Source organism: Eriocheir sinensis, chromosome 7, assembly GCF_024679095.1.
Source record: "Eriocheir sinensis breed Jianghai 21 chromosome 7, ASM2467909v1, whole genome shotgun sequence".
Taxonomy (NCBI): Eukaryota; Metazoa; Arthropoda; class Malacostraca; order Decapoda; family Varunidae; genus Eriocheir; species Eriocheir sinensis.
The window spans coordinates 11,345,117-11,356,519 of record NC_066515.1 but is presented as its reverse complement, the minus strand read 5'-3'; the positions used below and the strand labels follow the sequence as shown (position 1 = coordinate 11,356,519).

Sequence of the window (11,403 nt, the reverse complement as noted above, 5' to 3'; positions counted from 1 at the left end):
AGTTTTCTCTTACGCTGAGCCCTTCTTCCCTTCCTCGCGGCGGAGCGCTGGAGCGGCTTTCAGTGTATTCTCTGTTGATCGGTAAGGCTGAGCACAGCAGACCAGAGAATAACACGTCTTACCTTTGTCCCCGTCTTTCTCGCACTAAATAACAAACCAGCTGTGTGGCCAAGATTTGTACTAACAGCGCCTCTCTTCCTCTCCCCGTGCAGGCGTGTGGCGGCGCGTGGAGGCCATGGCGGGGCGCGAGGCGGTGCTGCCCTGCGAGGTTGGTAATTTTGAGGCGTCAGACATGGTGTACGTGGTGCTGTGGTACAGAAACGGCGACAAGGAGCCCATCTACAGGTAAGGCGGGGCGGGGCGGGGTGACGGGTGTGAGGGTGGAGAGGTTATAGTGTAGAGGTGATTGGCAATGATGTGGTTGATGGCTGGTCCATTAGCAATTTTCGTTGTTTGTCGAAGTAGTAGTAGTAGTTGTAATAGTAATAATATTACTAGTAGTCGTAATAATAGTAATATGACCAATAACAGTTTGCATCATTATTATTATTATTTTTTTTTTTTTACGTCTTCGCCTGTGGCGCCAGTAGGCCTGCGTAGTAAGGCCTGATGGTCGGCCCCAGCCCATTGTGGCGCAGGCAAGTGTTTATAGTGGCGCCATCTTGCATTGGCTCATGTTGTCCCTTGGAGCTCATCTTTGATCCTAGAATCTAGAGTCCGGGTTGATAGGTAGTCTTCTGGACAGCATGTGGGTAGTCTTAGGCCACTCGGCGGTGACTGAAAACTCCCAGCTTAGTGTGACCGGACGGGGCGCGAATCCGCGTCGTCCTGGACGCGGCGCCGTCACGCTATCCACTCAGCCACCGCCTCCCCAGTGTGTAAATAGTGTAAATAGCTTATTGGTAGTTGTTGTATTGTTGTTTTTAATGACAATTATTAGTCTTTCTAGAGTGGTTTAATTAACGCTGAAACTCGTCTAATGGAAACTGAATACACTGATGTAATTAGCTTATTTACACCTACTCAATGGGACATGCGTGTGTGTACGTGTGTGTGTGTGTGTGTGTGTGTGTGTGTGTGTGTGTGTGTGTGTGTGTGTGTGTGTGTGTGATTCCTAATATACAGTTTTAGATGAGATAACAATTCTTCCATGAACCTCTGCAATACGGCGCCATAAGGGACAAGATTTAGCTTACCGGAGTCCCCCGGTCCCTCTCTGCGTTCATTTATATATATATATATATATATATATATATATATATATATATATATATATATATATATATATATATATATATATATATATATATATATATATATATATAAAGCGTAATATGTTAACATTATCACCATCACTACCCTCAGCCATCACTAGTCCACAGTAGGACAAAGACTATTCCCAACGTTCACCAATACTGTTTGATGTTAGTGTACCCAGTCTTGCTCTGGGATATACTGTTTTCATTTATTCACCTCCTGACCGCCAAATTTTGGGGTTGCCACTCTGTTATGACTCCGGGGGCCCGGATTCGAGTCCCGGCCCGGACAGTCGACGTTCAGCTCACCCAGCTTTTTATCCTTCCTTTCGGGTTAGTCGATAAATGAGTACATTGGGAAATCTGAGGAAAGTAAATTGTGGCAATCCCTGACTGACCTGGCAAACTGACGCATTGGCCCGTGTCCCGGGGTAATGGATACAGTTGAAGGGCTGACGGCTCGGAGATGAGCACCGCAGCCACACGCTTTTATAACGTGTGCAACTCTGCATGGTATTATATGTTCAAGCATATTAATTTCTCTTAATAGTTATTAAAATGTCTGCGTCACCGGACATAACTTATGACACTCATTGATGAAAAGGGCGGTGGATGGTGTCCCTATTGTGACCCTCAATTTTTTTGTTATTACATCTATAAAAGTATTTTAATATAAAAGAAACAAGAAGAAAAATGTGAAGAAAATAAGTAAATCGAGTGCAAGAACGAAAGATAAATAAATAAATGAAAAAAAAAGAAAAGAGAGGAGAAAACGTATTGAAAAAAAAACAAGTAAATACAACGAAATAATGAAGAAATAGGGAAAGGGAAGAGAAAAGGGAAATGAATCTAAGCAAAAATATTGAACAGAAGAGAAGCAGCGGGACTAGTTTCATAATGATGCAGACACCTTAGTCACAAATGAGCAATGCTTTGCGAGAATTTGTTGCCTTTGTTCAGTATTTTAGTCCAGCCTGGAGGTGATAACAGTGCACCAGTTACGTTAATATTGATAACCTAATTACTCGTAGTATTGGTGCAGTTGTTGAGGTCGGTTATGGTAAATGAGAGCTGAATGGGAGTCACTTCAGTAGAAACACGATCATCACCCATCGATACAACAGCGGTAGTGAACAGCCAACCATGGGTGCTTGTTTTTAGTTATGGATGTCGGCTTTCGTTCTTTTATTCCGCTTTGTTTTCTTTCTGTTTCGTTCTAAGCAAGCAGATGATATTTGTGTTGTTGCAAACTTTACTCCCTTTAATTTATTTATATATTTTGTGTAAAGTTTTATATATATTGTCATTGTACCTTTTAATGTTTTCATTAGTATTACTTTTATTTTTATCATTATTATTATTATCATTATTGTAATTATTATTATTATTATTATTATTATTATTATTATTATTATTATTATCATTATCATTATTATTATTTATATAATTATTATTATTATTATTATTATTATTATTATTATTATTATTATTATTATTATTATTGCAATTATCATTATTTTCCATGCCGTCAATACACACGCTGAAAATAAAAACAACTGTAACCCGGTAAATGATAGCTTTTTCAACTGAGCGAAACTAAATTTTATCTTTCACTGCTGCAATAATTTATCAGCTTACTGAAAGACGCATCATCTTCATATATAGTATAAGATAAAAATCATCCAAGTATCATTAGGGAAACTGCATTTAGTAGTGAAAAAGAAATGTAATGAACAACACTGAGTGCCACAGGTCAACCGTGGTTAGTCAACTAGATGGCTCAGTGGGAAACTGAATTATTTTTTCATCAAATTACATTCAGTTTTAGACTTGCAACATGGATTTAGCCCCAAAAATCTTACTTGTCTTTCATAAGAATATTTTATAGTGTAATTTTCTTGCTCCTGCTGCCACTAAAGGCATTATTCAGTATCACAAGAATTATAATACTGAAGATTTTATTAGTCCGGTTATTGGACGAACAACAACAGACAGATGGTCGCCACTAATGTACCTGCCACTGCGTTGGCACACAGCCATTGGTGGCAACCCGCACTTTTTTAGCTTTTCATCTAATTCCATCTATCAATGAAAAAGAATAGAAATTCAGTCGTCGGTCATAATTAATATCTTGGTAAGTTGGAGGCTGATCCTAATTTATGACAATTACTGCTTGACATCCGCCGATTGCGGCCGCTTGATGTATCATGCAAAGCCTCAGAAAATGTAGAGCTGTTTGAAGGCATCCATCACTGAGAAAACAGTGGTCAGCTGTTCCCCTCCCCGGGGTGTGCAGAAATTGAGGACACCGGTAAAGGCTGCATTATTTTAAGGTCGTGGCCACCATGTAATCCAAGTCGTGGGAGATGCTTACCCGTGTAAGACAACACAGCCACTTGGGTGAACGCGGTGCAGCGAGGCCGTGTGTCTGTGAGCACGTTAGGGTGCGTTGTCCCGGAGCAGAAGAGACGCATGACTGAGTAATACTCAGTGGAAAGGTATATTTTATTTGTTTGACTTCCATCCCTGCCAGACCTTGTGTGGATGGCTCGTCTAGCCTGTAACCTGGAAGTTTTAAGGTTTTCATGAAAGGGAATGTGGCGTGCCCGGCGGTGTGCTTTATGACACTAAGACACACTTTCATGCCTTGGAATGGCTCAGTTTTCTCACATTCCGAGCCAGAAACACAACATGATTACCACCAATGCCAGCACCAACGACATCAACAAGGAAATTCGATACAAGGTCGCCGAATAATATTTTCTCGATTAATGATTTCTTTATGCAGTCGACAAAACAAGTCCTTTCCGTTGTGGCGTGTAAAACTGTACCGCCAAGGAAGAGATAAGACCGTCACCTCCACTGATGATAAGAAATATTACGAGTTTTTTTGGTTCCGTTTTGCTTGAAGTTTAAGAGAATGCCACAGTTTAAACCGTAAACTATATGTCGTCTCTCTCTCTCTCTCTCTCTCTCTCTCTCTCTCTCTCTCTCTCTCTCTCTCTATATATATATATATATATATATGTCACATTTTTGCATTTCTCTCTACCTTCCTATCCCTTCCCAATTGCCTTTCTCTTCTTTCTTCCTTCCTTCCTTCTTTCCTTCCTTCTCAACGCCACCACCTTTAAGCCTCCTTTACCTCCCACACGCTGTCCCACCCACCACCACCATCAACACCATCACCACCACCAGCAGAACCACCACGACCACCCCCATAAAGGGGATGTTAATAGGATTTTGGACACGTAGCAATGGTTTCAAGTTAGATAAATTCAGATTCAACAAAGACATAGGCAAGAATTGGTTTACTAATAGAGTGGTGAATGAGTGGAACAGATTAGGCAGTCATCTTGTGAGTGCATAAACATACCACAGGTATTTTTTAAGAAAAAGTTGGATAAATTCATGGATAGTGAGGCGAGGTGCGGTTAGGTTTACAGGCGCTGCCTTGTATAGGCCAACCGGCCTCTGGCAGACTCCTGATGTTCATATGTAATGTTAAAACCACCACGATCACTACCACCACCACCACCACTATCACCACCACCACCAAAACCACTACTAACACCACAGCCTCCAAAAACCACCACTACCTCTTCTTTACACTCCTTTCTTCTTAATGACCTGCTTCATACTCCCACCACCGTGAACTTTGAGGCTCCGCGGACCAGTAATTCTTGCCTGAAGCAGCTCGCAATCACCCTGCTTCGCCAAGGGTCGCACAGTGCCGTGGGGGATTTGGAAGGTGAAACATTTCCTGTATATCGACAAGCATATGGTTGTAGTTTACCAAAGTGCTGCGTTACTCTCCTGTTTTTACAAGGGGTCCTTTTGTGTGTGGAGTTTAGGTAAGTGAAAAAGAGAGAGAGAGAGAGAGAGAGAGAGAGAGAGAGAGAGAGAGAGAGAGAGAGAGAGAGAGAGAGAGAGAGAGAGAGAGAGAGAGAGAGAGAGAGAGAGATTCCCCATTCTCCATTCTCGGAGTGAGGTTCGACGCGGGACACTCCTTCACTAACCATGCTAAGAAAATAACAAAAAATGCAACATGGAAACTCAACTGTGTACGGCGCATCTCCCATCTACTTGAGGCCAAAGAGGCTGAGGTGCTCTACAAGGCACAAGTACGTCCCCTCATGGAGTACTCCCCCCTCGCCTTTTCCTCCTGCCCTCCATCCTATCTTGCAACGCTGGGATCGAGTCCAGGCCAGAGCCTAGCGTCTGATACAGAGCACAGGTCCTAAGCACGTGCGTGGCTCCCTGCAACCTCTCCAGGAGCGCAGGGATGTGGCAGGCCTGTGTGTAATGTTCAAGGCATACAACCTAAACACACCCCACCTGGCAGCTGTCAAGCTCCCCGCGCCCCCAAGCCCCATGCACTCCACCCGAGCAGCACCCCACAGGCAGGAACAAATGGCTGTACCCTTCTCTGGGACAGAACACCATTTCCGCTCCTTCCAGCCCCGTTACAGCCGCCTGTGGAACCAGCTTGTTCGCCACACCGACCTCCACCATCGCGCGTCACTTCAAGACTTCAAACGGGAGGTGAACAGCTGGCTTAGGACCTCTAGGGAGTAACTCAATGTGTGTCTTGTCTTGCATATAACTATAGATAGATTAAGCTTAAAACCCTCAACTTTAGCACAATATTTTGTAAACCCTGTTTAAATTTTATAAAAACAGACAGACAGAGAGAGAGAGAGAGAGAGAGAGAGAGAGAGAGAGAGAGAGAGAGAGAGAGAGAGAGAGAGAGATTGCTTGTGTCTGATAGCAGCGGAGAGGGAAGAGGAGAAATGTGAGAGGAGAAAGGAAAAGCAGAGAAATGATACTAGTGGGTATGATAGGATAGGAGAATAAAGGAAAGGAAAGGAAAGAAAAGTGACAAGGTGGGTAAATTTGGTTCTTCTGTATTTCCATCTCAAAAAGGTCGGGATAAGTATGAGTCGATTGGTGGTGGCCGTGGATGGTAGTTTAACTTATACCTTTCATGTTTGGGCGACTAAACTATCTTATTTATTCACATTATTGTTGTACCTTCAAGATATAACGAGGTGAAAGGTAAAACAAAGCATCAGTAAAGATAGCTGCGTTTCTTGTAAAAGACGTCAAGATAAAAAGAAGTGAAAAGTTAAAAGAAGAAAACGTTACATCTCAGACTTTCCAACCTGCAAACCTGAAAAAAATAATGTTGAATGAAGCCTTCGGGAGTCAGTAGATAAAATTAAATAAAACTAATGAATATGTAGCCACTGGTATTGGAAGTTGTGTGGCAAGAAGAACGTGGAAGCTTGAAAAATGAATTGCTTGTAACGCGCAGTGAGAAAGGACAAGTTGACTCTGAAGATGAAGGCGAACAAAGGAAAACAAATTATTGTAGCCGTAAAAATAGGAACGAAATATGCTCTAAGGAATATATAAAAATGTGTTGAAGTAATCACCTGAAGCACCAACATAAAGCAATACAGCTAAAAAAAAAGGCAAAATAAAAAAAGGAAGAAAATAAATGCTGTAGAAATTAAGAGAAAAATAAAGAAAAAAAGAGGGTAAAGAAAATGACGGCAGCAGGAAAAAAAAAGCCGGATAAACAAGAAAATAAATACTAGGATATTGTTATACACACACAAAAAAAACGACGAAAATGGCAAAAAGACCCTAAATATACACAAACATGTACTACAGCAGAGAAGAAACCTTATAACTCGAGAGAACGATGGGAGATAAAAGCCAACAATTTATTGAAGCAAAGAGTCTGAGGAGACAAGAATATGCAAAGGAAGAATATAACAAGACTGAATGCAGGAATAATGCTAAAGAAAGAAAAATGTTTGTTGAGAAAGAAATGAGCTGAAGGACAAAAATAACAGCGAAAAGTAAATAGGATGTACTACACTGTTAGAAATACCAGAAAAAAAATGAAAGAAAATGCAGCAACAGAGATTAGGCTTATAAAATGAAATGTACAAGATGATTCCCCTTGAAGGATGAAGGAAAGAAACTTAGAAGTGAAAAAAAAACCTTAATAGGAATGAAATGGAGAAAAAAAATCAGATAAAACAGCGTCATGGGTGCAGGGAGACAGAAGTGTAGTGAGAATGACAGACTACACAACGTAAAATAAATAGGAGAAGCAACGATGAATGAGGTAATAGACCAACAAAGAAGAAGAAGAAGAACAATAGAATAAAGAAGACCTGAGAGACTCGTGTGGGTTTACGAGGCAGCCAATTAGCCCTAAAACCATCCTCTTTATGACTTTAGGGTGACCACACCCTCCACACCCACCCACAAACGCACGCACGAACGCACATACACATCACGTGACACGAGAGGAGCAACACACGTAATGATACCTTCTGTAAGGGTTTTAGTTGCCTTCTGTAAGGGTTTTAGTAAGTGATTATTGTGCGTAGGTCCGAGATAGTGTGTTTAATGGAGTGTTGTTTCTATGGTTCTGGGGATGAGGGTCAGTTATTCATTCAACCTCTCAGTCCCTTGGTCAGTCAGTCATAATGTCAAATGATCACTGTCAGTCAATAAGACACTTCATTAGTAAATTAATCAAGACGTCAGTGCTCGACATGCCGAATAGTTAGTCACTGGTTGAGCTTTTGATGATCAGTGCCTATTAACCAGGGCCGTCTGGTACATCTCCATGAATTATAATGCTTCGCCGTTGTTAAAAACTTGACTACAAACTCCTTCTTCCGAGCTTCTGACGTTCCATTCTCACCATTCCTGTTAATGTTCAGGGAACACTGGAATAAGTAGCCTCGGGCCTATTAAAAATACATGAGTCATCGACAGGCAGAAGTAAAAAGTATAGATACTGTCTGGTAGAAAGCGGGTAGCATTCATAGCCTCTATTTCATTATGTTTACATTGAAGTTTTATCAAAAAGCCTCGGCTGCACAAGAACGCCGTGCAAATCGAGGAACGCATTTATATTCATTGCTAGTGTGACGAACCCAAGCGAGACCCTGAATTATTGGAGGCGAAGCGTTCATTTGCGCGCGCGCACACACACACACACACACACACACAATTGATCTTTTTGCTTTTTTTTTTTTTTGTGCGTGTCCCTCACTTCCTATGAAACTGCATCTTGTAGAGTCATAGAGAAATCTCGCGTTCGTTGCATTTCCCGGAGCGAGCGGCGGCGCGGGCGCTGCCCCGCCCTGCAGTCATTTAAAATGGTGTAACTTGAAATGCCTCACAGTGACTTCACGGTAAAAAGAATGTAAGAGAAATGTGGAATATATAAGAAAAAAATATGAATAGTAATCTCTGCTTCTCATAAATCACGATAAAAAACGTAATATATATTTAAATTTACGAATGTTAAATTATCATGATGGTGTTAAAAATCATAAAGTCACGTCTTTATCTAATGTTCCTGATGATGAGGGGGTTTTATGGTGTAGTTTAACGAGTGTGTGTGTGTGTGTGTGTGTGTGTGTGTGTGTGTGTGTGTGTGTGTGTGTGTGTGTGTGCTTCAGTTTTCGTTTCTTTGTGTGTGTTTTGTGGTTATTATTATGTTAGTGTGTGCTTATATGCGTGCGTGTGCACTTGGAAAACCTTCCTGTTTCGTGCAGCTCCCGCAGCTTCGTGAGAAAACCCGCGAAGAAAAGCATCGTTTACGTGAATATCAATTTTTTAGACACTTCCCGCGGCTGCGTTATGTATCCTGTTTGCATTGTAGTTTCTGTAGCAGCCATGTCGCAACATTATGGAATGTAATATAACATATTTTACTCGTTCTTGCTGAGGTCTGAACTAATCATAGGGTAATAGTAATGGCAACTCTGATTCGTTCTTTCAAGCGAGTGATCGAATGATTCAGAAGAGTTTGCGAATGTGTTTTTGATGCCAGACATGAAAACAAACAGACGTCCATCCAGTCTAATTATTAGAGCTATTACCATGACTATTTTTTTGTCTTGCCACGTCGTAGTTATGAGTTTCGTTTTTAAAGATAATTGGGAACACCGCACCCTGTCTTGACAGCCGTCAAATTTTCTGAACCTGGTGTACTGTCATCCAAGGTGTTGCCAGAATGTGGATTAAAGTTGCTAGGAAAACGTTCACCATGTGTATTGCAATCGGACTGAGAAAGGTGCTGGTCTGTCTAAAGCTGACGACAAGTGGGCTGGGGTTCTAAGATGGCAAAAAACTCTGCTTTCAACTCAAATTTTCAATCACCTAGTGACTTCGTATGGACGTATCTCGAGACACGGTGAGGCCTCGCGCCAATCGTTGTGAATCATAGCCATTATTTTCCATTCTAAGATCGTGTTTCGTGTTTCTAGTGTTTAAATGGAAATAAAGCAAAGCATGAATTGACCGGATCCTAACATTTTGCGTCCTCGCTGAACGCAGACGTGAGTTTCGACAGGGGTTCTTCGCAGCCTATGTCGATCGATCTCAAGAATGCTTTTGACTCAGTGCATCGTGAGGCATTCTGGAATATTCTGCGGATCCGTGGAATTCCTGGAAGAAGTATTGACCTGATGACTGGCCTTTACTCTGGGACTGAGAGTATTGTGAAGTGTGGGGCAGACGTTTCTGGCTTCTTCCCTGTTAATTCAGGAGTGAGGCAGGGGTGCGTCCTTGCTCTATCACTTTTCAACACTTGCCTGGACTGGGTATTAGGCAAAGTTGCTGATCAAAGTCGTTGCTGAGTATTTGCTGGCGACATCAATGTCACTGATCTTGTTTTTGCTGACGATTATACCCTGGAGGTCCTGGTGATGGCTCTCGAAGTGCTGCATGAGGAGATAAACCCTCTGGGACTCAATATCTCCTGGTCCAAAACCAAGGTCCAGTCATTTGGAGACTTGCTGGATAACACAGTTTAGTCTGTCTATTCATGCGGTGAGGATGTCGAAGTCACCAAAAGCTTAAACATACCTAGGAAGCGTAGTGCATAACAGTGGTGGGTCTCACTAAGAAGTCACTCGACGGATTGACCTGGCCCACGATACATCTCAATACGAGTATATGGCGTTGTCGAAATTTGTGCTGCTCCTCATTACTTAGTATGTTAGTTAGTATGTTCTTAATTAACCAAGATGAGGAATGGGTGAACGAATAATTGAAACAAATTGAGAAGGATCCGTAGACTTCATTTATTTAGTGAACGATTGTGTGAGGACAAATGTGTTAATATGTTCGCATTGTTTATTTTAGTTCTGGTGGTTTTGATTTGATTTTCGATTTGGTTAGCCGTGTTTGAATAAAGTGAATTGGAAGCGGTAGTCAAACAGAATAATATAGTTGAACGAAGAAGGGAAACGGACATATTAAAACAGATGATCAATTATACTCTTCCAAAGTCAAAATAAAAAATAAAAAGGAACAACGTTGACACCTTCTCACCCTATAACCATCATAATACTCTAATACCGTCCACCGCAGGGGTCGAGGCGTAGGCAGGGAAGGGCGTCGCGAGGGTCAGGAAGGGGCATGGGATATCGTCCACCGCAGGGGTCGAGGCGTGGGCAGGGAAGGGCATCGCTTAGCTAAGTGTGACGAGGCCTCTTCCTGAAGAACTGGCGAGATTTAGGGTAGACATAGGGAGAGGAAGAGCGGAAAGGAGAGAGTAGGAGCGTAGGAAAGGAGAGAGAAGAGAGTCAACAGGAGAGAGGGAGGACGTCAGCTAAGTTAGGTGTGACAAGGCCTCTTCCTGAACCGCTGAGGAGACTGGGGGAAGAAACAGGAAAGGAAGTGGCAGATAGAAAAGAGAGCCAGGAGGGTAAGAAAGGAGAGTAGGGAGATGGGAAGAGGAAGGAAAGGTGGTGCTGGCAACGGCTCTCCTGTGAGTTTTTGTGTCCCTCTGTGGCGCAGGAAGTTGAAGTATGGCGTGGAATATTTGACGAGAGAGAGAGAGAGAGAGAGAGAGAAGCTGAAGGAAACGAACCAGGTTGCAAGCCAAGCGCTTGAAAGCGGAATTGAATCCAAAAAAAATACACAACTTAATGATAATGTTTCGATTAAACTTTAAACTTAAGATGCATTAAACTTGATGGCACCTGCATACACACACACACACACAGTGAGTAGAGCGTCTGCCTCACAACCAGAAGGACCGGGGTTCGATTCCCCGGCTGGGTGAGGATAAGTTGGGTTTATCTTCTTTCACGTGTGTAGC

The 11,403-nt window shown here is 42.2% G+C and overlaps 1 protein-coding gene across 1 annotated transcript in view; it reads left to right on the top strand.

The window, feature by feature from the left end:
• The first annotated feature begins 211 nt into the window (after positions 1-211).
• LOC126992569 (hemicentin-1-like) overlaps positions 212-11,403 on the top strand; it is a 203,252-nt gene continuing 192,060 nt past the window's right edge. The window contains exon 1 of the mRNA XM_050851383.1: positions 212-345. Coding sequence (XP_050707340.1) covers positions 236-345 — 110 coding nt within the window. The 5' untranslated portion in view covers positions 212-235. The remainder of the gene's footprint in view (positions 346-11,403) is intronic.